Source organism: Diuraphis noxia, unplaced genomic scaffold, assembly GCF_037042655.1.
Source record: "Diuraphis noxia isolate RWA-SAM2 unplaced genomic scaffold, SU_Dnox_SAM2 contig0002, whole genome shotgun sequence".
Lineage (NCBI taxonomy): Eukaryota > Metazoa > Arthropoda > Insecta > Hemiptera > Aphididae > Diuraphis > Diuraphis noxia.
In genome coordinates, this window is record NW_028301712.1 from 78,122,407 (window position 1) to 78,146,383 (window position 23,977).

The 23,977-nt window shown below is 28.1% G+C and overlaps 1 protein-coding gene across 2 annotated transcripts; it reads left to right on the forward strand.

The window, feature by feature from the left end:
- Positions 1 to 626: 626 nt before the first annotated feature.
- On the forward strand, positions 627 to 22,280 carry Hmgcl (hydroxymethylglutaryl-CoA lyase). Of its 2 annotated transcripts, none has more exons than XM_015514841.2 (6): positions 627 to 763; positions 19,486 to 19,652; positions 19,852 to 19,975; positions 20,046 to 20,258; positions 20,604 to 20,792; positions 21,480 to 22,280. In XM_015514841.2, exons 1-6 carry the CDS (start codon positions 740 to 742, stop codon positions 21,759 to 21,761), a joined length of 999 nt encoding a protein of 332 aa, XP_015370327.1. In that variant the 5' UTR covers positions 627 to 739; the 3' UTR covers positions 21,762 to 22,280. The 2 variants fall into 2 exon arrangements, with proteins under 2 accessions (XP_015370327.1, XP_015370325.1); XM_015514839.2 differs by lacking the exon at positions 627 to 763 and adding an exon at positions 14,140 to 14,562.
- Positions 22,281 to 23,977: the final 1,697 nt, after the last annotated feature.

Below are 23,977 nucleotides of genomic sequence, written 5' to 3' on the forward strand. Positions count from 1 at the left end.
TTATTAGTTATTACAATAATTTGTTTCTCTATTATCGAAACCTATAACTATAATACATATTACATACGTTGTTTGTGTCACATATGGCAATGTGGCAATATATTATGTTTCTTATTCATGGAATATTTATGTAATCACTGATTTTTTTTTTTTATTAGATATTCCAGTTAATGTTCTTAAATAACAATATATGTACATATTTTCTCATTAAAACTAGGTCACCGTCAGTATTTAACCTCTTCATTGTCCATACTAAACAATATGTTACATACTTGTGCATTTATATTTTATAAATTATATTTATTGGTTATTATTACACGTGTCGGAAAGATCACTAACTGACCTGCATTTATTTAGTGACGTAGGTATACAAGCTATATCGCATAAAACGCGTATGTCTAAGCCAAATGTTATTTATAATAATACAACAAAATTATTTAAATTTAATTAAACAAAACATATTTGCACGTTTTATTCACAAAATAACTGATATAATCAACGATAACGTTAATAGTCGAATCATTATTATTTCTTTCTTTTTCCCTAGGTATTTTTTTTATTGATTATTCAAGGTATTAAATTACGCACATCTTTATTTTTTTTTTTTAATTACAAAAATAAAAAATAAAATTTTTTTTATCTATCTATATAAAGATGAAAATGCATTACAACTTTAAGTCATTTAACTTGATATACTTAACGTCTTACAAAGCTTGTTGTGAACGATTTATACGAACATATGGTGCGTTTGAGTAAAAAACAGGTAAGACATTTTTAATTATACAAATTTACTTTCATCCATTTTTAATTGATCAAATTCTTTAGAATGTGTTTACTATAGTTAATAGTTTAGTGTATTCAATTGATCAGCTTACAATTGATTAGAAAACTATATTAAGTGTAGTACTTTCGTGTTGCGCCGAATATATATTTATGATTTAAAACAGAACCAAACGAAAACAGGCCATATATATATACATATGTAAAATGTATATATATGTGATATGTAAGATCGTATATTTTTCGATCCAATAAGTTCTTTGGTATCTGATTTATCATAGTTATATTGAATTTTTATATACAGTATGGTAATAATTAAATAAAGAAAACCGCAAACTGGAAAGTGTGTTTTATTTTAATAAATAAAAATAAAGAGCTAACTACTACCACTAAAAAAATATATATTTAATTATATATTTTGATTAAAATAGCTTATAGGCTTACTCATAATTTGTAAATTAAAATCTTCAAAGAATAAAATGATTTTAGTTCAAAGAGATTATCAAATCCTAATTAACTTATTTACGTGTTCCATATAATTATCAAAATATGATTATTACTAAATTTTAAATACTTTATTGTAGTTTAGTACAAATATATTTATAAGTAGCTTATAGTTTATATATGCACCGCTTTTGACGTCATTACTCAACAGCTTAAATTTAATTAGATAATAGATCAATCGTTAAATACTTTTAGGTTAACCTGTAGTAATCTAAAATAATATAAAGGTATGACGCCTCAAATATTATAATTATATGCACGCATAAGCGTGTAACAGTATACTTATTATAAATACATGAACAATAACAAATATAACTTAAGTATAACGTACGCAGTTTTGAAGTATAAATATTTATGCCAATTCTCATTCCTAACTCAATGCAATATATTTAACATAATATCTTAAATCGTATTAACATTTTTAAAATATGTAATATAACCATTTAGGCGGCTAACCATTCGACATTGCAGATGAACAGAAATAATAAATACGGGTACATCATTGACACATAATATATAAGCATACAATTTTTCTAGAGCCGACGACTTCATGTTTAATGTTTAAAATCTAAAATAGATCTATTTAATAATTATTAATACGGAAATATTTGATCTTTTTTTGTTTGAATAATCTCTCGGATTGACATAGTGCGTTTATCGATACCGGTACGAACATACTGCTATTATAGTAACTATTTTATACTTTAATGGCTGTTGTAATAATTGTACATTGCCCGTTAGTGAAATTGCATAGGTAATTGTAATTAGTAGTTATGGATTACTAATTTCAGCAATTATTATAAAATTAGACAAACATATAACTTAAAACTAAAATATCGCAATTTCTCATAATATATAGAACAAATAAGGTTTATTATTGAACTATACAGTCATATAGATTAATGTCCTACTCAGAGTTGAACATTTTAGATTAATATTTATCATCTGTAGTCCTGACTAAATGTATTAAATACATTTTATTTGAAATTATCTAATAATTATTAATGCTTTTTTAAATAATATATGCAGGAATGTATTTTTTAAATTATTATAAATTAAACATAAATGAAAACAACCTATGTAAAACAGGTATGAATATATACATAAGTATTTATTATATAGGTACTATAAAAATGTCTGAATACGAGCCAAAAAAAAATTGATTTTAGTCGACAACCAAATTGCATATTCGATTTTTTTTATGACTGAATCGAGTAGTTCATGCTTATTTTATATGACGATTCGAACTTTTAAAAGTTATAATAAATGACCGGTTATAGCAGAACTGAGCACATATGATTTATATTTATATTATAATAAAGATACTGTAATATGAGGTTCCCCAATGAGACTAGATTAGTAAATATTATATGTGTTAATGATTTGATAAAAATATATAAAACTTTAAATAAATATTAAATAACATATTATAAAATGTAGCATCCAGATTCACTATACGATATGTATAAAATGAATACACAATAAATTATTTAGAAATCAATTTATTATGATATGATAATGATAATTTACTTTAATATGAAATTTCACTGATTTTTGATTTTGATTTGTACAAAGTGAACCATAATTTTTATCAAACGTATAACGAAACTGACTTTTGTATTTAACTAATTACACACGATTATTTATAAATCTATTTTTTAGATCTATTTGTATCATCATTTATCTTGAATTTGAAAATTGTCGGTATTTATATTTTACACATCTGGTAAATTGTACTGAATAATATACTATCTCGCTCGTATTTTGGTTTATGAGTTATGTGTATGTGGTATGTCGTGAAAAGAACAGCTGCACACGTTTAACTTGATTCTATCGCGAAAAAATCACGCACGAAATTTGACTTAGATAATGATTTTCGCATGCAATTCGGAAACACCTAATTCAAGATATAGACACTTGGCCAGTTTAGTCTTATAATTCATATTAGTGCTTATGTATATACTATTATTGGCATATTATAATTCTCTTATATTGTAAGAATGCAATGGTAAATAAAATAATTATTTGCACTCAAAAATCGATTCCGAATGGAACTTTGTCAATCTGTTTGCATAATAAATATTTTATCAAAATACATTCAAAATAACGAACAAATATTTTCAAAATTAATGGAATTATTAATAGGTAATAGGTTTTTTTTAAAGGGTTTGTTACTTATGAAAATGTTTGAGATTTTAGTTTATATTATTGCAAATGTGTATTTGTGTCGTAATGTCGTATAGTGACAGTAATAAATAACTCTTTTAAATATTTTATACTTATATGGCTTATGAGCGAGAAACTTTCAAAATGTTTTCATATATAAATTAATTTATCGTCCATCGAAGTATTAAGCATTATAAAAAACAATCTATTCTGAATTTTGTTTTTCGAATGCCGAATGCGTTAATAATCTATCAATGCACACATATAATACAAAACAATTATAATAATGTACCATAATCTCGCGCATTTTAAAACCTCCCAGTCATCTTGTCTGTACATTTGTTTTGGTAGGTATATAAATAATATAACACCAAAGTAACATTTATATTTTATAAATTAAACAAAGTATAATTACTTATGTAAATTCGATTAAAACAGATTTTCATCAGACTTAAAAGGTTCTTTTTTTTACATATATTAAATTCTAATCTACAGTTATATTAATATTGTATTTTTCATTTTAATAAAGGATAAATGATAACACTTGTGTTTAATATTTATTTTAACTTTTTATACATATTTACATAATAACTTATGCCTGTAGTATAAACAAAGATATTTTGTTCACAGGCATACACATAATATATAATCTATACTATATTAATAAACGTAAATGAACACTTTAATATTTAAAGTAATTATTAATATGTCGTGACATTTTCTCTGTAACAAATGAATCAAAATAATGATCTCTTATAGACCTCATTACTTTATTTATTACATCATCGTACCCAAAATTGTAGGTGATTCAGATTCGATAACTATATTATCTATGATCATATTTACTACAATACTATCTATACTTATATATTATATTATATGAAATATGCGTAAAATTAACTTGAATTACATTTTTATATATCATTGATAGTCGTATCAGCTACTTCCTGGACTTCTTAATACATTGAATAATTATCTGAGAATTTTAATTTACACATGAGAATACCCTGAAATACTTATATTATAATACTTAAAAATATAAATACTAAAAGTGTGAATTTATAATAGGTATTAGGTATGTATATATGTATATCGCTAATTAAATGGTTTATTTTTTTGGAAAATTAACTTAAATTTTAACTGTTATCAACATTATATGACATTGTTAAAAAAATATTTGTGATTTATCATCATCTTTTATATAATATATCTAATTATAATATCATAGCTAAAAAGGTATAAGATACATCAAAAATCTTAAATTCTGTTATTTATATGTTGATCTTGCAGGTATACTTATTTTAATATCTATACGTATATTTAACCATGAAGACATATAGTTGAATGCGTCGTTTAAAATGTCTGTACATTTTTGTGATATCTACCATATATTACCTACTATTATATAAATTATGATAAAACAATCAAAATCAATATTTTTTGGTATTATATCATTTTAACAAATACATTTCACATACAAATCATAGTTTATTACAAAATTGCACTAAAAAATAAAATATTCGTAAATATTTAGTTCTTTGCATAGTGTAACTACAGGGTGTAACAATACTATTTGACAAATATAGAAATATTTGTAATGGAAATTTGTTAAATAGTTCTGTTACACCTTATATATTATGATAAATAATTAAACAAAAACTTTAAAACTTTTTCTAAGTCAAATGAAAGCTTTTGAGGAAGCTGTAAACCAACATTTAGGTATAGGTCTTGTTCTCTTCGAAGAGTAACTTTTCCATGGCGTAGGTTGGTGGTTCAATTAATAAAATTAAACTATTACAGTTTAATTATTAGTATGATCTATTGGTAGGTAATATACAATCCACTAAAGTAGATAGGAATAGAATTAGGTAAGTACTTAAATATTTTTTTAATGCTTTAATTGAATTTCGTATATACTTTATTATAAACGCAATTTTTAGGCAGTGTAGTTCACTAAAAATAATATTTTGTTTTATGACGAAACAATCTATTACATGATCAATTAATTATCTGGTTGACCCAGATACAAACGTAAGTGTTTTTAAGTTTCTTAATCCTCTTGGATTTGCTAACTTAAACCAACTTTGTCAGACCATATTAAGTTTCCCTATAGGCTACAACTAGAGCAATTCGATAAATATTATCATCCATTGAACTTATAACAAACCTGAAAAAACGACACAATGGTAAGAGCATTTCTGTAAAGTATGTTTAAACTTTAAAGTAATATTTTTTTATAGTAAAAACTACCTAGTAAGCAATAACTAACGAGATACCTATCTAAAGTAGTTTTCAATAATGGAGTTTCGTCGATTGTCTAAGGTTTAAACCTCTCCATAAATATTTATTCAACTATAAATGTTTACTTTAATTCGTCGATTGCAATGAAACGCGACGCGAAGAGTATCCATTTGGTTATTTTTTCATCTTCACCTAATGTCCACGATATTCTTTTTTACCGGCACCGTGTTATTCTAGGAATATGTCAATGTCAAGTAGTTTTGATTACAGTTATAAGATTAAGGTTAAATAGAGAACATAACTTGGTAATAAACAAAACGCTTAAAAATAGTATAAAAATACCTACTTCACGTAGAGGTTAAAAAAAAAATACTTGACGTAACTTAATAAATGGATGTATAAGACGACTTGGAAACTGTAATATACTAATATATACCTCATATATAGGTAGATAGGTACTACTATATTATACAACGCAAATTACTGTTATCATCTTCGTTTATTTTTACTTTTACTGTTTGTAAATAAAATTAATATTATTAAATTTGTAATCAGTATAAATTAATTTATAACTTATAATCTATATATAGTCCCCCATTGAGGTCAGCAATCTAAATGTTCGCATATCTACTGTGGCTATATAGAATATGATAGAAGGTAAATATAGCAGTCAGTACAAGTTAATATAGCATAGTGTAGGCGAGGGACTATCATAATTATATTAATTTTCATATGACAGAAGAAGTGTATTAGGTCTTATACTTCAAACTGCAAGAAAAAAATAACCGTGTACCTAAGTTATTGTATTCGGCATGAATAATTTAAAATGTGTAAATTGACTTTTTTTCTATAGTCACTTCAATATATTTATTCATATTGAAAAAGTATATAACAATATATGATATTCATTAATGCACCACTCAATGAATTTCATTGAATGAAATATAAATAATATACACGAGAGGAAATTAAAATCATTTTCAATATGATGTTCCTGAATGAGAGAAATAAAAAGACAAGAAGTACCTACATTATTTTTATTTTTATAAAATTATAATAATATAACATTACTATCCCCAGTATCCCCACACCCTATTGTCAAGAATTCTTGAAATCAAATGTTCCTACTATATATAGCTATTATAGTAGTTATTAGTTTGTAACCATCATATCTGAATTGTCCTAGTTATTTATAGTGAAAGCTTTTTGTAATGCCATGTTAGGTTTATGATAGAAGTATGCGTAACGTATTGCATGGATTCAAGTTACTTATTGGATAAAAAAAATCTGTCATAGATTTAATATGCAAAATAGTTAATATTTATAAATGTATACAATATTATATTTAAATTCTATGGATATAGGTACTAATAAATAAAATAATATTGCGCCAACATGGATGGTTTCCAATTTTAGACTTGTTAATTGGTATACATAATGACCGTAATGTCTAGGCAATAATGCAATATTATCATTGCCTAACTGAATTTTACATTGGTAATAAATGATAATGACTATAATTTAACAAATGATACCCTTAAAGTTTACATGAACTTTTAAATTGTATATGACGTGTTCTTTGCTCATAATATTTCTAGACGATCTGCGGGTTGTAAATGTTGCGTTGTAACTTTAAGAAAGCATAATTTTAATTCACACACATTTCAGATATATAGTATGATTTAATTGCAGTAAATACTATTATAACTTATAAGACTGTGATATATCAGGGTTATTGAAAATAATGTTTATTGTAAGTTTAAAAAACCCGTTTTAAACATGTTTGCGAACTAGCCCTGACACTTGTAGTTAGAACGCTTTCCGGTTTACCAGACACCAAAACATATTTTTCGTTGGTATTGTATAAAATTCTAAAATAAATAGATAGAATTTAGATTCGATGATATCATATTCAGGAATAGCTGAAAATATTTAATACATCAAAATTTTATACTCTACATAGTAATTTATTGTGTAATAAAACCAACAAATTCTATTTAACATTTATTCGATGAACAATATTGATTTTATGTAAACAAAGTATAACCTATAACGGAAGATATCTTAACCTTGTGACGTGATAATTTATACTTTTATAATATTCTTATATTTTTTTTGTACGTAATCTGTTAAATTATGTTTATTAAATAGGTAATAATGTCTTTGATGTGATGCAGGTACTTTAACAGAGCTGGTTATTATTTACGATGATATTGGTGTATAAATATTGTTTGATAATTTAGAAATCATTTTACGTAAATGTATATGTTGATTATAGCCTATAGGTACTATTAAATAATCAATAATAAATAATATTGTTGTCCATAGAATTGTTTTTAATTTTTAATTTTTTTATTACTTATACTGTATATTAAAATATTATTGTAAAACGATAATTCGGCATACATACGGATCAATTATTATTAATTATAATGTTTGAGATTTTACATTATATTATACTTTATGCTGTAAACAAAACGTTTTACTTGATAATTTCCTCCAATTAATTCTTAACAGCAGACGATCTTGTTGTTGACTATTACAAAAATGTTAACAACAATAACTTATCTTACAGTTAAGAACTCAGAAAAAATATATTTTGAAATAACAACGTACTTATATAGGTACCAAACTATCAAACATATTTGGTAAACATATTAATTTACTTGAGCTAGTATGTAGGTTACGCGCTAATTTTTACCACAATTTATACGCATATAATTACAAGTGAAAGAATCGACTATCAAACACATCACTCTAGAATGTTCCAATTTCAACAGTTCCAGACAAATTCTCGGAAATCCAGTGACAATACAACAATCAGTTGCCGAGGAAAATTTCAAAAATCTATACAATTTTTTTACCAAAACAGGTTTAACAAAATTCACTAAGTCCATCTACTATTAAACATAATGTATCATAGTCCAATATTTTGTAGTTATTACAGGCTAATGACTTTAGAAGTTGAAGACTTATTAACCCAATAACAAAAAAATTACCATTGACTGATTTATGGATATCTTGTCAAAATAAACCTGATCAATATAGAGTTATGTAGTAGTTGTATGAATCTATTAACTAGATACTTACAATATTTAAGTCCTATTTGATGAAAAATTTAAAACGCTAAACAAAAAGTATAATATATTATAGGCAGGCTTGCATCCATAAATCATTGACAATGAATATTTTAGTCATACGATAATATAAGTGATCTTCGTATTCATAGTGATTATGATTTTGTGGTTCAGACTTTAAGAGTCAATAAACGACAGTGAACGAACATCAGGTACATTTGAGTAGGTATAAATGAAAAATATTCATCAATTCGAACCCACTGTAGTCTGAAAAATTTATATCATATTATATAGCAATACCACCATTCCAGATTTGCATAACAGTATAATATGTACGACGAAATTATTCAACAAACTGTGAATTTTACTTAAAGCAATGCATGCTTAATACATTTAAGACAATATTATAATTTGTAGTAATAATATAATCATTATTCCAATATTAATTCGGTTAATGGTGAATATGCAATGGCAGTAATTTACATATCATGTGATTAGGTTAATATAACTTTTGTTTCTATTTATATTCTTGATTAAAGCCACAAAAACATTTTAACTTGATGTTTATCCATACCATTTAGGTCATATAACTATATAAGTGAGTTATACATTAAATGTTTAGTATATTATGTATCCTAAATAGAGATTTTGACAATTTTGTATTATTAGTTTATATAACAATGACGACGTGTTATTGTTATATTTTTGTATTTTTCATCACATTTTTGGATCTTAAAACCTGCAACTTGGGTGTGGTTAGTTAGATTCTGGTCTGATAGTATAGTTAGGTACCCTTGCGTTGTGTGTGTGTGTGTGGGGGGGGAGGGGTTCAAATTTCTGATAAATATGAACATCTCCGTTTTTTTGGATAAAAGGAATAATCAAAAAAGTATATTATGTACCAATTTTATAAGATATATAGGCTTACGGTTGAATTTTAAAACTGTTGTAGAAAAATAAATAAAAATACTGGTGAAAACTCACATTTTAAAACTACATACAACGCCGCGTGAATTTAGTCTCGGTCGACGGCCACTGTCGCAATGCCGGGAAAATACCATATTATTTAGTTGTCCCGAACATTGTAGGCTTGTAGTCGATCCGTCTGGACCGCAAAATATCATGTAACGCGTGCAACTGAACCGAGACGCGTCGATCGATCGCTAGGGGACGTGTACACCGTAATATCATTACACCTATGTAGCTACCGTCTTGTCAGTTGTCACGTAGGTTCCCTGCAGTTGGCCGCCGTTCGCCAATAAGTTATTAACTGTTCTAACGCAATATTTTCAAAGTATGATTTTGAAAAATTATAACTATTTTATTTTACGTCAGATATTTATTATAAAGTTAACTACGTGGTTGCCTATATAACTATTCCTTATTCGCAGCTTCTCGAAAAACCGAGTCGGCTAATCTTTACGAATAATATTATACTGTAAATATATCTCTGTCAAAAGTGAAGTGGAGCAAGTACTAAATTTAAGACAACTACGGATATAATATGGCTATAATAATTATATTATGTACGCATATAGGGTAAAAGAGCATTTTTATTTTATTTTAGTCGACACTGAGCAGTGAGCAATATAATATATTATACTTTATAGTAATAAAGTTGACAAATAATAGATTTTCAATTATCACTTGTACGATAACCTATTTGGTTGATCGAATAAAATATACTATAAAGTGCATTAGAAACTCGATTAACCGTCACTCGATTTATCGTCAGTTTCTGTTATCCGTCATCGGTCACCGTCAAAAAAAAGTTAATGATGCGATCGCGATAAAATCGTCGCGGTACCTAAACGGCAGTGACTGTCATGCGTATAAAAATAGTTTATATAATATCAACGCAATAAACTATTTTCAATGTCGCGAGTGCATGGGCTGATCTAACTGTACCAAACCTAAAGAATGGGTGGAATAAACTATGGCCTGAAATAACACCGTTCGAATCTGAAGAATCTAATACTGTTAGTGTAGAAGAAATTGTGCAACTTGTAATGTACTGAATAGTGAAATATTACCAACGAAACAAGTAACGGATTAGTTAGAAAGTGATAAACATGATATGGAGGATTTTAAATTTTAAATGACGATCAAATTATTTTTAATGTCACTACCGTTGACGAAGAAGTTGACGACGACGTCGAAGATTCAGTGCTTGACTTAAAACTATCAAATAGCCACGCAGAAGTAGAAGCAATATTATAAAAATTCATTTATTGGTTGGAGGTACCTACGAGAGGAGGCAAATGCACACAGGCTATTTGATTGTTGTGTTAATAATTTTTAAGGAGTATCATAATTTGTGAATTTTTGAGTATAAATATTTTAATAACTCAAAATCTGATTATTTTTACCTGTAATCAAGATATATAAACTGCGTTTTCAAAACAATTATCCGTTTCATAATTGCCAGTAAAAACGGTTGGTACTCAATTGAAAAATAATAAGTTTGTATTGTCATAACTCGTAAGATATTTTAAATGGTTGGACAAATAAAAGTCTTTAAGGAAGTAAAAAACACTAACAATCAGAATTTGAATAAATTAAATTATAAAGAAAAAATGGGAATGAGCATGCTTGTTGAATCACTCTGTATAAGGTTTACATTTTACGAGACAACCTGGCAACGTGTTATAATAATGCCCGCAGGGCGCAAGTCAATACGCACAACTGCACAAGCAACCCATTTTCTTCTTGTTTTTGTTCATTCAGTTGATAAACACATCACGTCATGTTTGGCACTCGATTATATACAAGAAATTTATTATTGTACAATACATTTATAAGCGTATATATTGCAAAGAGGATATTCGAAGATGGGTAGCTAGCTACCTTGTAGCTTTTTAATGTTATAATATATGTACTAATGTATTAACATTTTACGATGAACTTAATTTTCCTTCTAGGTCTAATAATTATTCAAATCTCTACGTATGTGTATGCTTCAGTAGGTCTTGCACTTTTGCTGTCTTAGCTGGATGATCTAAAATATAACCCAATATTAGTTATAAACGGGGCTGTGAACATGGGCGCAACTAGGGTAAAATTTATGGGAGTGCTAAAATCTAAAGCACAATACGAGAACCCCCCCCCCCTTGTTTTAAAATCAGAAGTGTTAATGTCACCGATAATGTAAAAAATCGGTACAGAAAATTTGGGAGTGCTAATTTTGATTTCGGGAGTGCTAAGCACTCCCAAGCTCCCCCCCCCCCTAGTTGCGCCCATGGCTGTGAATTGAATGCACTGGAAAACAACATACACGTATGACATCAATTAAAACTCAAAACTGTGTTCAAATACATGAGCTGAAAAATATGCACTTTATAATATCTGCACTTCTGAAACATGCGAGATTATCTAAAATAAATTTATACAATAAATTCACAATGATATCTATGGTTTGAAAGTTTTCAATAAATAATTTTATGCTCAGTGTTTAAAATATATTTATATAATGCGAATTTATGAAAATTAATTTTTTACTGAAATGCCATACTTTTTAATTTATATTATATCAGTATATAAATTCATATTTTTTAGTTATATGCCTGTGTCTAAAATATACAAAAACATGCAACATGTTATTTTTAATATAGAATGGAAAACGTCTTGAACCCTTGAATATTATTTTAAAAAACCAAGTTCATATAAGGATGTTTCTTAGCTTATAGTAATTTATAAAGGTTATATCGTGTGGTGTGGCAGTTGGCATAAGTCGCTACCACAGTCCGGCGTCATTAACTTCCAGATGGGTGACCACCCGAGATTTTAGTGACGAATCCTCGTCCCACATAGGTGTTGCTTAAAACCAACCGTATCTCTCCACAAAATTCAAATAGCCATAATTGCCAATGCTCTAAAAACTAATAAAAAAAAAAAATATATTTTTTTATATTTATTTAAATTGCAACGTAAAGAAATTACATTAATTATACTAAAAATTAATATAGGTAAGTCTTCAGTTTACACTTTAAATTTTAATATAAACACTTTTTCACCAATACTCACTTCTATCAAAACAGATTATATAATATCAAAAGCTAATACAATAAACTTATTTAAAATACCATAAAATATAGAATAACAATATAATATTGTATACCTTAATAAAATAATTTATTTAACAATCATAATATTATAACTCTGTACTTGTACTGTTGTACCAAAGTCGTGAGTGTGTTCGATACGTTTCTATCAATAATATATTTACTTATATAACACAAATTTATTTATAGAATTATTATTGTTATTGGTATTACTGTTACAAAATAAAAAACCTGTATTAAAAAAAATGGTTAAAAATGCCTATATGTAGCAGTTAAAAAAAAGATTAAAAAGTTATAGAACTACATACATATGTTTATTTATTGAAAAAAAAATTAACATTGCGTAATTATTACTTAATAATAGTATAATTAACATAATTAATACTTTACTATACATAATATAATAACATTTTTATTTTTATATGAAGTATTCGACTTACTGAAGACTTCGTAACCGATACATAGTTATAATTTTTGCTTGATTATTTTTATGAAATCATTTAATTACAATGTGTAATTCACTATTTATCAATATTGAATAGGTGCCTACTTACCTAAATTTTAAATAAACTTACTATATCACAGGGTTTAATAGAATAGAATAATATAATATAATATTGTTTTGATGGAAACGGATGACCATCCTTATATTTACCTATATCAAAATGTCTCATAACATGACGAGAAGACTTTTAAAGGCGAGGGTTTGAAACATGGAACCTCCTAAATCTGTCACCTAGTCTCCCAAACCACTTAACACTCGCTAATACTTTTTTGGTTTCCTTAGTCTAGACTCTAGTCATCGCAGAAATATTATAATTTAATAATACGCCTTAGTGTTTTATTATTACTGTTGTTGTTTATAATATATTATTATTTATTATATTATTCTCGTCGATTCGTCGAGATCGGTCGACCTTGAACGGTGTTTGCTACGAGCTCTAACAGAGTTCGCATGTACCGTTCAACGACATTTTATTACTATATAGTATATACCATCGCCACTCGTCGTACACTGTACACAAAACGCACACAATACGAATTTATAATAATGATAATAATAATAATAACAACAACAATAAATATAATATTACGTTATCTGTCTGTTCGGCCATGGCTCTTCAATACCTACCTATTCGTACCTACCCGTACGTATAATACATTAATTTTCATAAAGTATTTACGTTTCCGCGGAAACTTGTCGATGGCGCCGAGACCCCTTCTCCGCGATGACGTCGCGTCCCCTTCGGCCCTCGCCCACCTCCGTCGTACCGGCGCACGTCGTTAAAGACCCAACAGCCGGCCGACCGGCAGTCAGTAACAGTATTCGCTTAGTTGAGATTTGTTGGGCGCTGCTCGAGCACGGCCCCGTTCCCGATTTGCCTAGCTGTTATTGTTATTATTTGCAACAGTTCATTATTGTTTTATTCCACCGGTGTGGTTGTAATTAACTGCGTGCGGGCGTGTTAAACATAATATTATTATATTATATTATAAGACAGTAAATAATATAAAATCATAGTAAAATATCATTATTGTCGGTTTATATTTGAATACACCTGCATTATATATATAGATAATATTATATATACTTACAAAGATCGTCGTCGAACCAGAATAGTTTGCTCACCCGGTGCGAGAAAACAAACAGCGTACACACCGCGATGCATTTCGTCAACGACGTATCCAAGTTCATCTACAGCAGTCTCAAAAACGAATCGAGCAGGCTTAGGGTACGTATTCTCGTCTCGCGACTCGTCCACCAATAGGAATTATTATCACTACGAGACGATACGCGGCACGATTTGATTTCCAGTGTATACTCATACGATTTATGAACACTGTAGTCACTACAGCCCACTTTTGAATTGGCTTTCTTTTTGTTTGTATATTGGTTAAAAACAGCACGCCCAATCGTATTCGAAATAACAAAACTGCTGGGTAGTTACTAGTTTGTCTGAAACTTGAAGGCCTCCATTTACGGGGCTATTTGCTGGTACACAAGTATATTATTGCCAGTCAATGTGCTTATACAGATAATATGATATTATAATAATTGTAAGCCTCTCGTTAAGCCGACGACAACTGTCTCGGTGCTTACTGTTTTTCCGCTATTTACATTTCACAGTGCGCAAAGCCACAAACCGTTGTGCCTATAAATTATGCATCAGTAGAAATAATAATAATTATTCATTCCGTCCAACGCGAACCGCCAACGCTATAATGCACAAAACGTGATGTGTGTATGTGTGTGTGTGTGTGTGTGAGATACGAGTTGTGTACGGGCGTCGGGCATACAACGTACGATCGGCAAGGTTGGCGCGATCGGAGAATAATATTATTATTCCCTGGTTATAGAACCCAATGTTAGATTGCTCTGGTTAGATTGTATATATCCCATTATAATATAAAATGATATAACATATTATATTATGCCATTATGGTATATTATTATGATTATCAAGCCTATCGCCGTATGTCTACCATCCTTGGGTTTTGAACTCGACATAGATGCAGGTCGCGTATCTGAATCTCCTTCACGTGAATACGTCTCAAAATATTATCCCAATATCATAATATGACTCGTAATCATTGGTCGTATTAACGATGGACTTGTTGTGTGTGTGTGTGTGTGTGTGATGTATCTCTAAATCCTTGGGAAATAGCGTAAGATAATAATATGGGTATAATAGTAATTACTAATTATACAGGTATCGTGGTGGGCCGTGGCCACCGGTGAATACGATTCAATTATTCAGAATTTATTCGGACCTTGACAGATCGATATCAAACAAAAGCTCATGTTGCTATTATTGTTCTTTTTAAATGTATAGCTGAACATTAGTATAACACATAGTACCTATTATAATATTATCACATACATTTCAAATATATGTGCACAATATTCGTCCTTCTTTATATGTTTAGACAGTAGTTTGGTTCACACTGTTCACAGTATCATGAACTTCGACCTATGCTCATATTCTATGCAGGTAACTAATTATATGTACAACTGTACAAGTATAACAAATATAATAATTTGTCGTGTAAACATTTTCACTTATTGTTATGTGTACTGTCAATAAGATAACATAGATACTAGGTACATGGTTTACATATCTAATCAACATACTATAATATAGTATATTTACATATTATAATGGCCAATTGGCATACTGTAATTATTGTTTATACCTCTATTGGCTATTTATACACAAGATTGTCCAACAAAATAATATTTCGTGCACTATTCACGTACACTTACATATACATAATATACTAAGTTCTTACTATCTAAAAGCAAATAATATGTTCATAATTTTGGAAATGTTTCAAATTCATTTGAATTTCATCAAGATTAGTCCACTGAGACAAGTAATCTTAACTATACTATAATGAATACTTCATATACTACATAATAATATACTGTATCTTCGTTTCTTCTTTCATTCAGCTAAGTTTTACAGGACAAGAAAACAAAACATAATTTTAACTCATCCTAACATAGTCATACAATCTAAATAGTTTTTAAATACAAAATAAAAATAAAAACTAGTCTATGTGTAGATCAGACAGAAACTATTTAACATTTCTTCTTCAAAAATATTTATTATATTTTATGGATCATAAATAATGATTATTATTTCATGCATTTGAAATTTGTTAAATATTTTCATAAGTTTAATACAATATGTTAGACAATATTAATATTTTAAAAAATATATTTTATGTTTAATTCTAAAGAATACTGAAACTGATATCAGTGATTGATAAAGATCCAGAGACACGTGGTCAATGTCTGTACAGATAACCTTATTTTAATCATGCGAATCATTTGTTCATTTCGATATCGATAAAATGATAATAATTGAACGTGGAAATAAAATCTAGTATTTATAAATAGTGTGTCTAAAAAGTAGAAAGTTAGACAGATTAAGTTAGATTTCAAAAACTTTAAAAATGTAGTCTATAGTATTAATGGAGACTATAATAGGATTATGATACAATTATATATTATAGTAGACTATGATATAATACAATATTATGAAAACATTTAATAATTATTGAATATTGATACCAATAACCGTCAACACTCAACAGTCAATATTATGCATTAAATTTGTCCTGAAACGTCAAATGTTGTAATGTTGTATATTGTGGTCCTTTTACTTATTAACTTTCTAGACATAGTGATGCATTTATAGAAAATAATACTTATTTCGTCTAATTTTGAATTGTAGTAGACAGTACCAATTTGGATGTTGTGTTGCTTTAGTTTACGAATTTGTAATTATTATGAATTATGTATAATTATTAATTACACATATTATATAGCATAAAATACTTGGTAGTTGATAGTAATAATTTACATACTAAGAATAATAGTGACTGCAATGGCAATCAACAAGCTCTTGTCGACTTTTTGGGTATTAAAATAATTATGTCGTTGTCATGTTCTTTGAAATCATATCCTTATAAATTATATTTAGAATTAACCGTCATAAGTTTTTCGTATACAATTTTTAGTATTTGCTAATGTGCTCGTAACGAGAGCTCTCTTAAGACATTCGATGTAATTAACAAGTCTGAAGTCATCGTGTGTAAATTACCATTACACAACTGCTTTTGAGGATATAGGTAATAAAATTATCATTAGTATTCTTGAAATCTGTTTGTGCACTGCGCTCAGCGTAAAAGCGTTGAAGTGTCATCTTTTCACGTGATTATATGAGTATCTAATGGCTAATATTATTAATAAGTTAAGCAGAAGTTCTTGTATCTAAACTATGCTTTTCAAGATAACCTTTTCGACTTCCTTGTAAAAAATGAACGTTTATTATGAATTAACAATTCTTTGAACTTTCAAGTGATAAAACTTTTAAACGATTAATTTTTTTATCATACTTTTTACACAAGTCATATTTGATCCTGAACGATTAAATAAATATTTTCAAGAATGTCCATTATAAGGTTTCGCAAAAATGAATATTGAACAAATTGAATCATCGTATATCTATATAATTTATCATATTATAATATTGAATAATAATTTCGTGTTTGGTAAAATGACTAAATGACGAACTCATTTTAGTAAAACTACTAAAACTTATAATGATTTTGTGTCCTTTTAATAAAATGTTTTCAAAGCGTGTCGTTAATATTTTTATTTGTTATGATAAAAAAATGCAACATTAGTTACGACATTATGCGCACAACATAATCATGATAATATTATATACATACAACCTGTTTAATAATGTAAAAATATAAAATCGATTTTCGGACACGCACGTTACTTAACTTCATTCATCTAGCATTGCTGACTTGAAAAACGTGACCGTATTGCGTCTAGTCGGTTTGTGTCTTTTGTTGTAACTACCAGGACATACCTGTAATATAAAACGCGGCTGTAGGTACAACTGTTTCATGTTTCATAAAATCATAATAATAATATTTTCTTCAAATTATAGAATTAAGTATACCACATAATTTTAATGGATTAAAAATAAAAATATCTATACATTTTGTTGATGAACAAACCACGAAACACATCTCGTTTACCCTGAATAACGCTTTACTCAGCTATGCGTAGACATATTATTCAGTATTTACCTCGTACCTTGGAGGTATAAAAAAATAAAAGTCATAAAAATCTGACTTTCGATTAATTATCATACGTATTTAATATTTACATGCAGTACGCTTTTAATATACAATAATTCTCCAATAAAGTTATACATATATATACCTAATATACTAGTTTTATACGGAACGATTGACTTATATTATTGTCTCGATCGATTAAATCAAATTCAATATCGTTAAGTAACCCACTAACCCCTGTAAATCTACCAAAAAATGGATTATGAACCTATATATTATATATATATATATATTTAAAAAAAAAACCAGTATTTGTATAGGCTAATATTACTATTGGAACTATTTATTTATATGCGACCATGGAAGCAACTGTAGTTATATTTTTATTTCACTCATAATTACCAATGTCGATGTGCGACATTCGTTGAACAGGTACAAGCAAACGAGATATAGTATAGTATACATACTATATAGGTATTTTTAAATTCCTGCATCTAAAGTAAAATATTTTATACTGTTAATCTTAATACGCAGTTAGTTTACAACAACAAACAAAACCATCATGTGAGATGTGACCTCCAAAATATAGCTTAATATGTTTTTTAAGGTTCTATTGACCTTGATCAGGTTCATGACTTTTTCACTTTAACAAAAAATACTGATTTTTACTTCTAATATAAGTATGAAAAATAGTCGTTTGTTCCTCGTGTTTGGCAATAATATTGCGAGAATGCATAAATACTGTTACTTTATTTGTGCATTGTGCGTCTTGCAAGTAATATCACTCCACAATTGATTTATGTGTCAATGACTGTTAAATAATTGGTTTTGATATCATGTTCAACTAACCGCCTATATGTAGAAATAATATTTAATATCAATTACGTGGAATTTAAACATTTGGCGATAGATATTAAATTGACCTATGTGTCAATAATATAAATATAAATTTCTTGATAAAATTCCTTTTTGGTTTTACGCGCTACATATCATTATGCTCGGAGCAAAAAAATATGAGTTTAAACTAAAAATATACGTTCTTTGATTTATAGAGCTATGCGGTGAATTGCGCTCATAAGTATCCAACAAAAGTTCGAGTTGTTGAAGTAGGACCGAGAGACGGTCTACAGAACGAACCGAAAAACATACCGACAGACGTTAAAGTGGAGTTCATAAACAGACTGTCTGCGACAGGTCTTAAAAACGTTGAAGCTACTAGGTGAGTGTTTAATACCAATTATAGTCATCATTTAGACCGTATAACGTGAATTTTTTTGTGTAATCTATAGTAACCATAAATGGCACTATCCGTATTATTATAATTCATCGAATAATATATACGGCGTAGTACTGTTTATTGACTATCGCGTTAAAAAAAAAAAAATACCTAACCTAACGGTTGTTCTTTTTGGTTTTAGTTTCGTTTCGCCGAAATGGGTGCCGCAGATGGCCGACCACTCAGACGTGTACAGCAAGATCAACAAAGTGGACGGTGTGTCGTATCCGGTGCTGGTTCCGAACATGCGAGGTCTACTCACAGCTGTACGTATACTAATATACTGACCTACTCGATGCATGATATATTTTGTTTATCCTGGTTGGTCGTTTTCAGATGCAACACGACGTAAAAGAAATCGCCGTTTTTGGGTCCGCTTCCGAAGGGTTTAGCCAAAAGAACATTGGCTGCAGCATTGCCGAGAGCCTGGAGAGGTTCGAAGACGTTGTGTCCACAGCTTTGGACCACGGCATCAAAGTCCGCGGATATATTTCCTGTGTGTGCGGATGTCCGTACGACGGTGCCGTGTCGCCCCAAGATGTCGCTAAGGTAGTTTACACATCATACATATATATATACATACCAGCTATTATAAGTACACACAATAATGAATTAAACATTCCTTAGATAGAAGAATATTTTAACTGATATGTTTCATTAAACTGCAGTCTATTAATACAAATTGTTTATACGATTTTCGAAAGATTTTCATACACTTTCAAAATTAAATTTATCTTATAACAAGCACTTAATGACAATTTCAAAATTGAATAATGGACTGATCATTTTTAACACTAAGTCTTACCCTATTATTATTTAATTTAATGTGTAAAATTATTATTTTTATAAATCAAAATATCTGACTAATAAAACTGTGTTTTTCTAAATATTTAGATGTCTGACGCGTTTTTCAAAATGGGCTGTTATGAGATTTCTCTCGGAGACACAATCGGTATCGGTACACCGGGCACAATTAGGGCAATGTTACAAGAAGTCATGGAAATGGTGCCGGCTGAAAATTTGGCTCTTCATTGTCATGACACTTATGGACAGGCATTGTCTAACATACTTACTGCTCTGGAGGTACGCACAATAAACCCCGTTTTCTCGAATTGGTGAAATTAGTTAAAAGCTTGACTCCAATGCCTTGACTTATCCTGACATTTACACTTTTGGGATACACTTTAATATATTATATTATATATTTTATTACTACTCTCAAATGAGAAAATTATATTATTTATCAAACTATTTTAAATTCTATTTACTATAACCATGCGTCGCATAAACTCATAAGTGGTTTTTCAATTTCTAAGAAAATTTAATTTTGTACAATTGAAATAATACTACTGAATCATATATATTTTCAATAGGGCTATGAACCTAATGAATATTCCTATCGGTAAATTGAATTTTAAATACAAATTAAATGAGACATAAATTTGATTCAATAGAATGAATATAATATAGGTAGGTACTATTTTAATTTTTCAAGAACGACATTTAATTTAGCATGTTTTGAAATTTTTATTTGATATTTTATGATTATCTATTGCTTTCAATTTGATTATAATCTCAATCTATTATTATTACTTCAGAGATTTTTAATCCGCAGATTTTTTTTTTTTGAGGGGGGCAGATTCTTGTCATTAAAGCAAGCAAGAAATAAGTTTAGGACACACACAGATCGGGAACGACAGTAGCAATATTATAATTACACATCCTATCATTCAATGTAATACAACATTATTTTTTATTTTTTTGTTCCAGATGGGAATTTCAGTATTCGACTCTTCAGTGGCCGGTCTTGGTGGCTGTCCGTATGCCAGAGGTGCATCTGGTAACGTGGCCACCGAAGATCTGGTGTACATGTTGCAAGGAATGGGCATCGAAACTGGCGTAGACATGGACTTGTTATTGGGTGCTGGCAGGTATATTTGCGAAGAGCTGGGAAAAAGTACGGAATCTAAAGTGGCCAAAGCATTGTCTGGAAAAGAAAAACCCATGAAATTCTTGCAATCCTACAGGAATCAACCATCATTCAAGAACTAACGATCTTCACAACAATTCCATTCCACTCATTAGCACTCAAAATCTCTATTGTTTGATGTAATTTAGTGAACTTTTAATTATTTATATAAGACTGAATCTATTATTTTTGTCGTAAATGTGACTTTGAACGTAATTTTTTATATTTAATTATCGTGTACGAATGATTTACATAATATTATATTTTATTACTACTATTATTTTTATTATTATCATTATCATATACATAAAACGAGGACAAGTATTCACGATTATCTAACGTAGGCACAATTCGTGGAAGAGGCTGTTATACTTGGACTCCTCTAAAACGTTTAATAAAATTGCGTCCAACTGTGTTGACTATAAAGTTTATAGGTGTAAACTTGTTAGTAAAAATTATTTGTGTTTTTCATCCGCGAATGTATTTTTTAGAATGATACTATTGAGTAATACTTATAGGTACCTAATATTATGTAATATATTTTTATAACCGATTGTTTTTAATATATCGAAAATTAAAACGAATATTTTTTATACGTTTAATGGTTGTATTGCTATGCACAACGAAGTTATTTATTTTATGTATTAAAGAATAATGATTTTCAAATTCAGGGTAAACATTTTAAGAAATGATTCAAGTGAATTATTAACTTTCACCTTTCAGTTTTGTTTAATTAGTCATAAAATGTTTGTATGCTTGATAACAAATCGATGTCGTATATAATATATATTGATGATTATCAAGTTTTGGAAACCACCGTAGTAATAAATTATGGGAAGTATTATTCTTAAGTACAGCAGAGTTTCCAATGATGATATACAATAATTAAATCATTTAAATCAACAATAACTTTGTACGAATGAACAATTAATTTTTGCTGTAGATATTCTTTAAGTAGAATTATTGATTTATTATGTTTATATTATAAAAAGTTTAGTGTTTTGTTAATAAAATTCGAATGAACAAATAACATATTATTATGTATTCATGAATATGCACTTAAGTATTTTAATATGGCTTCTGAATATGTGGAAAATCATAAGTTTTCGAATGAAAAAATTATTTCATGTATATCTAATAATAGTAATACAATCAACACATATTTTTTATGAATCAACTATAAGAAATTTATAAAAGAAATATTTACGATATTAATTTAATGCTGTGAAAGCGTTAATATTATTATTTATTTTTAATAAACAAGTTGGCCTCGACAGTCGAGATAAACAAAAATAATGTTAACTCTAATAATAACTTGAAACCTTTAAAAGTGTTTACTACGCTAATTATACTTTTTAACTTATACACTACTAATTCGCTTCTCATATAGGTTGGTTATAAACAGTGAATATACGTTCTATGAGTTGAATGCGCTAAAAACTTAAATTTATATTCAATTTTTTATACATAAAAAACAAGCCAAAATGAAGATAACAATATAAATTTTTTTCTTAAGAGTCGCAATAATAAAATGTGGATAAAAAGATTTTTTAATAAAATATTTGTCAAGATAACAGTTATTTATAAATCTTATTTTTTACTATCGTTGTATTGCCATATATGTATACTTATTGGTACTATTTATTACATTAAACTCACCAACAAATAATACAAAAAACAACAACTTAAAAATGTTATTTTCAAACCAAAAGTCAAATTTATTGGTATTATTGATTATTAAAATTATTATTTTTAATTTCCAGATTGTCAATTACACTATAATCAAAGATATTTGATAAAAAAAAACATGTAAAACCTCAATTACGCTAGGTAAACACATTTCTGTACATACATAACACAATACATTATATAGTAACTAGGACCACAAAACATAATTAATTTGAACAAAATTATTCTTTCACTGTTAGCAAGTAGAAGTAACAAAAAGGACCACGTGAATACATTATAAATTCACAACAATACCTACGCGTTGGTGTTATAAGAATAGTATTGCTCAACGGTAATAAATTAAACTGTTACCTAAATCTAAGAAAATTTATTAACATTATATTAAAATGTTCAAATATAAAATAATAGTAGGCATTTATCGGAATTATTGTAAATATATAGTACAATTCCTATTATTCTCTATTAATTGCGACAAAAAAATTAATGATACCGGCCATCGCCCAATTCCCCTTTTTCCGTTCTAAGCCAATGTCATGTATTTAATGTTCGTTAGTGCAAAACTCAAAAAATAATTATTTCTACTTCATGGGAACACATTATCGTACGCCTC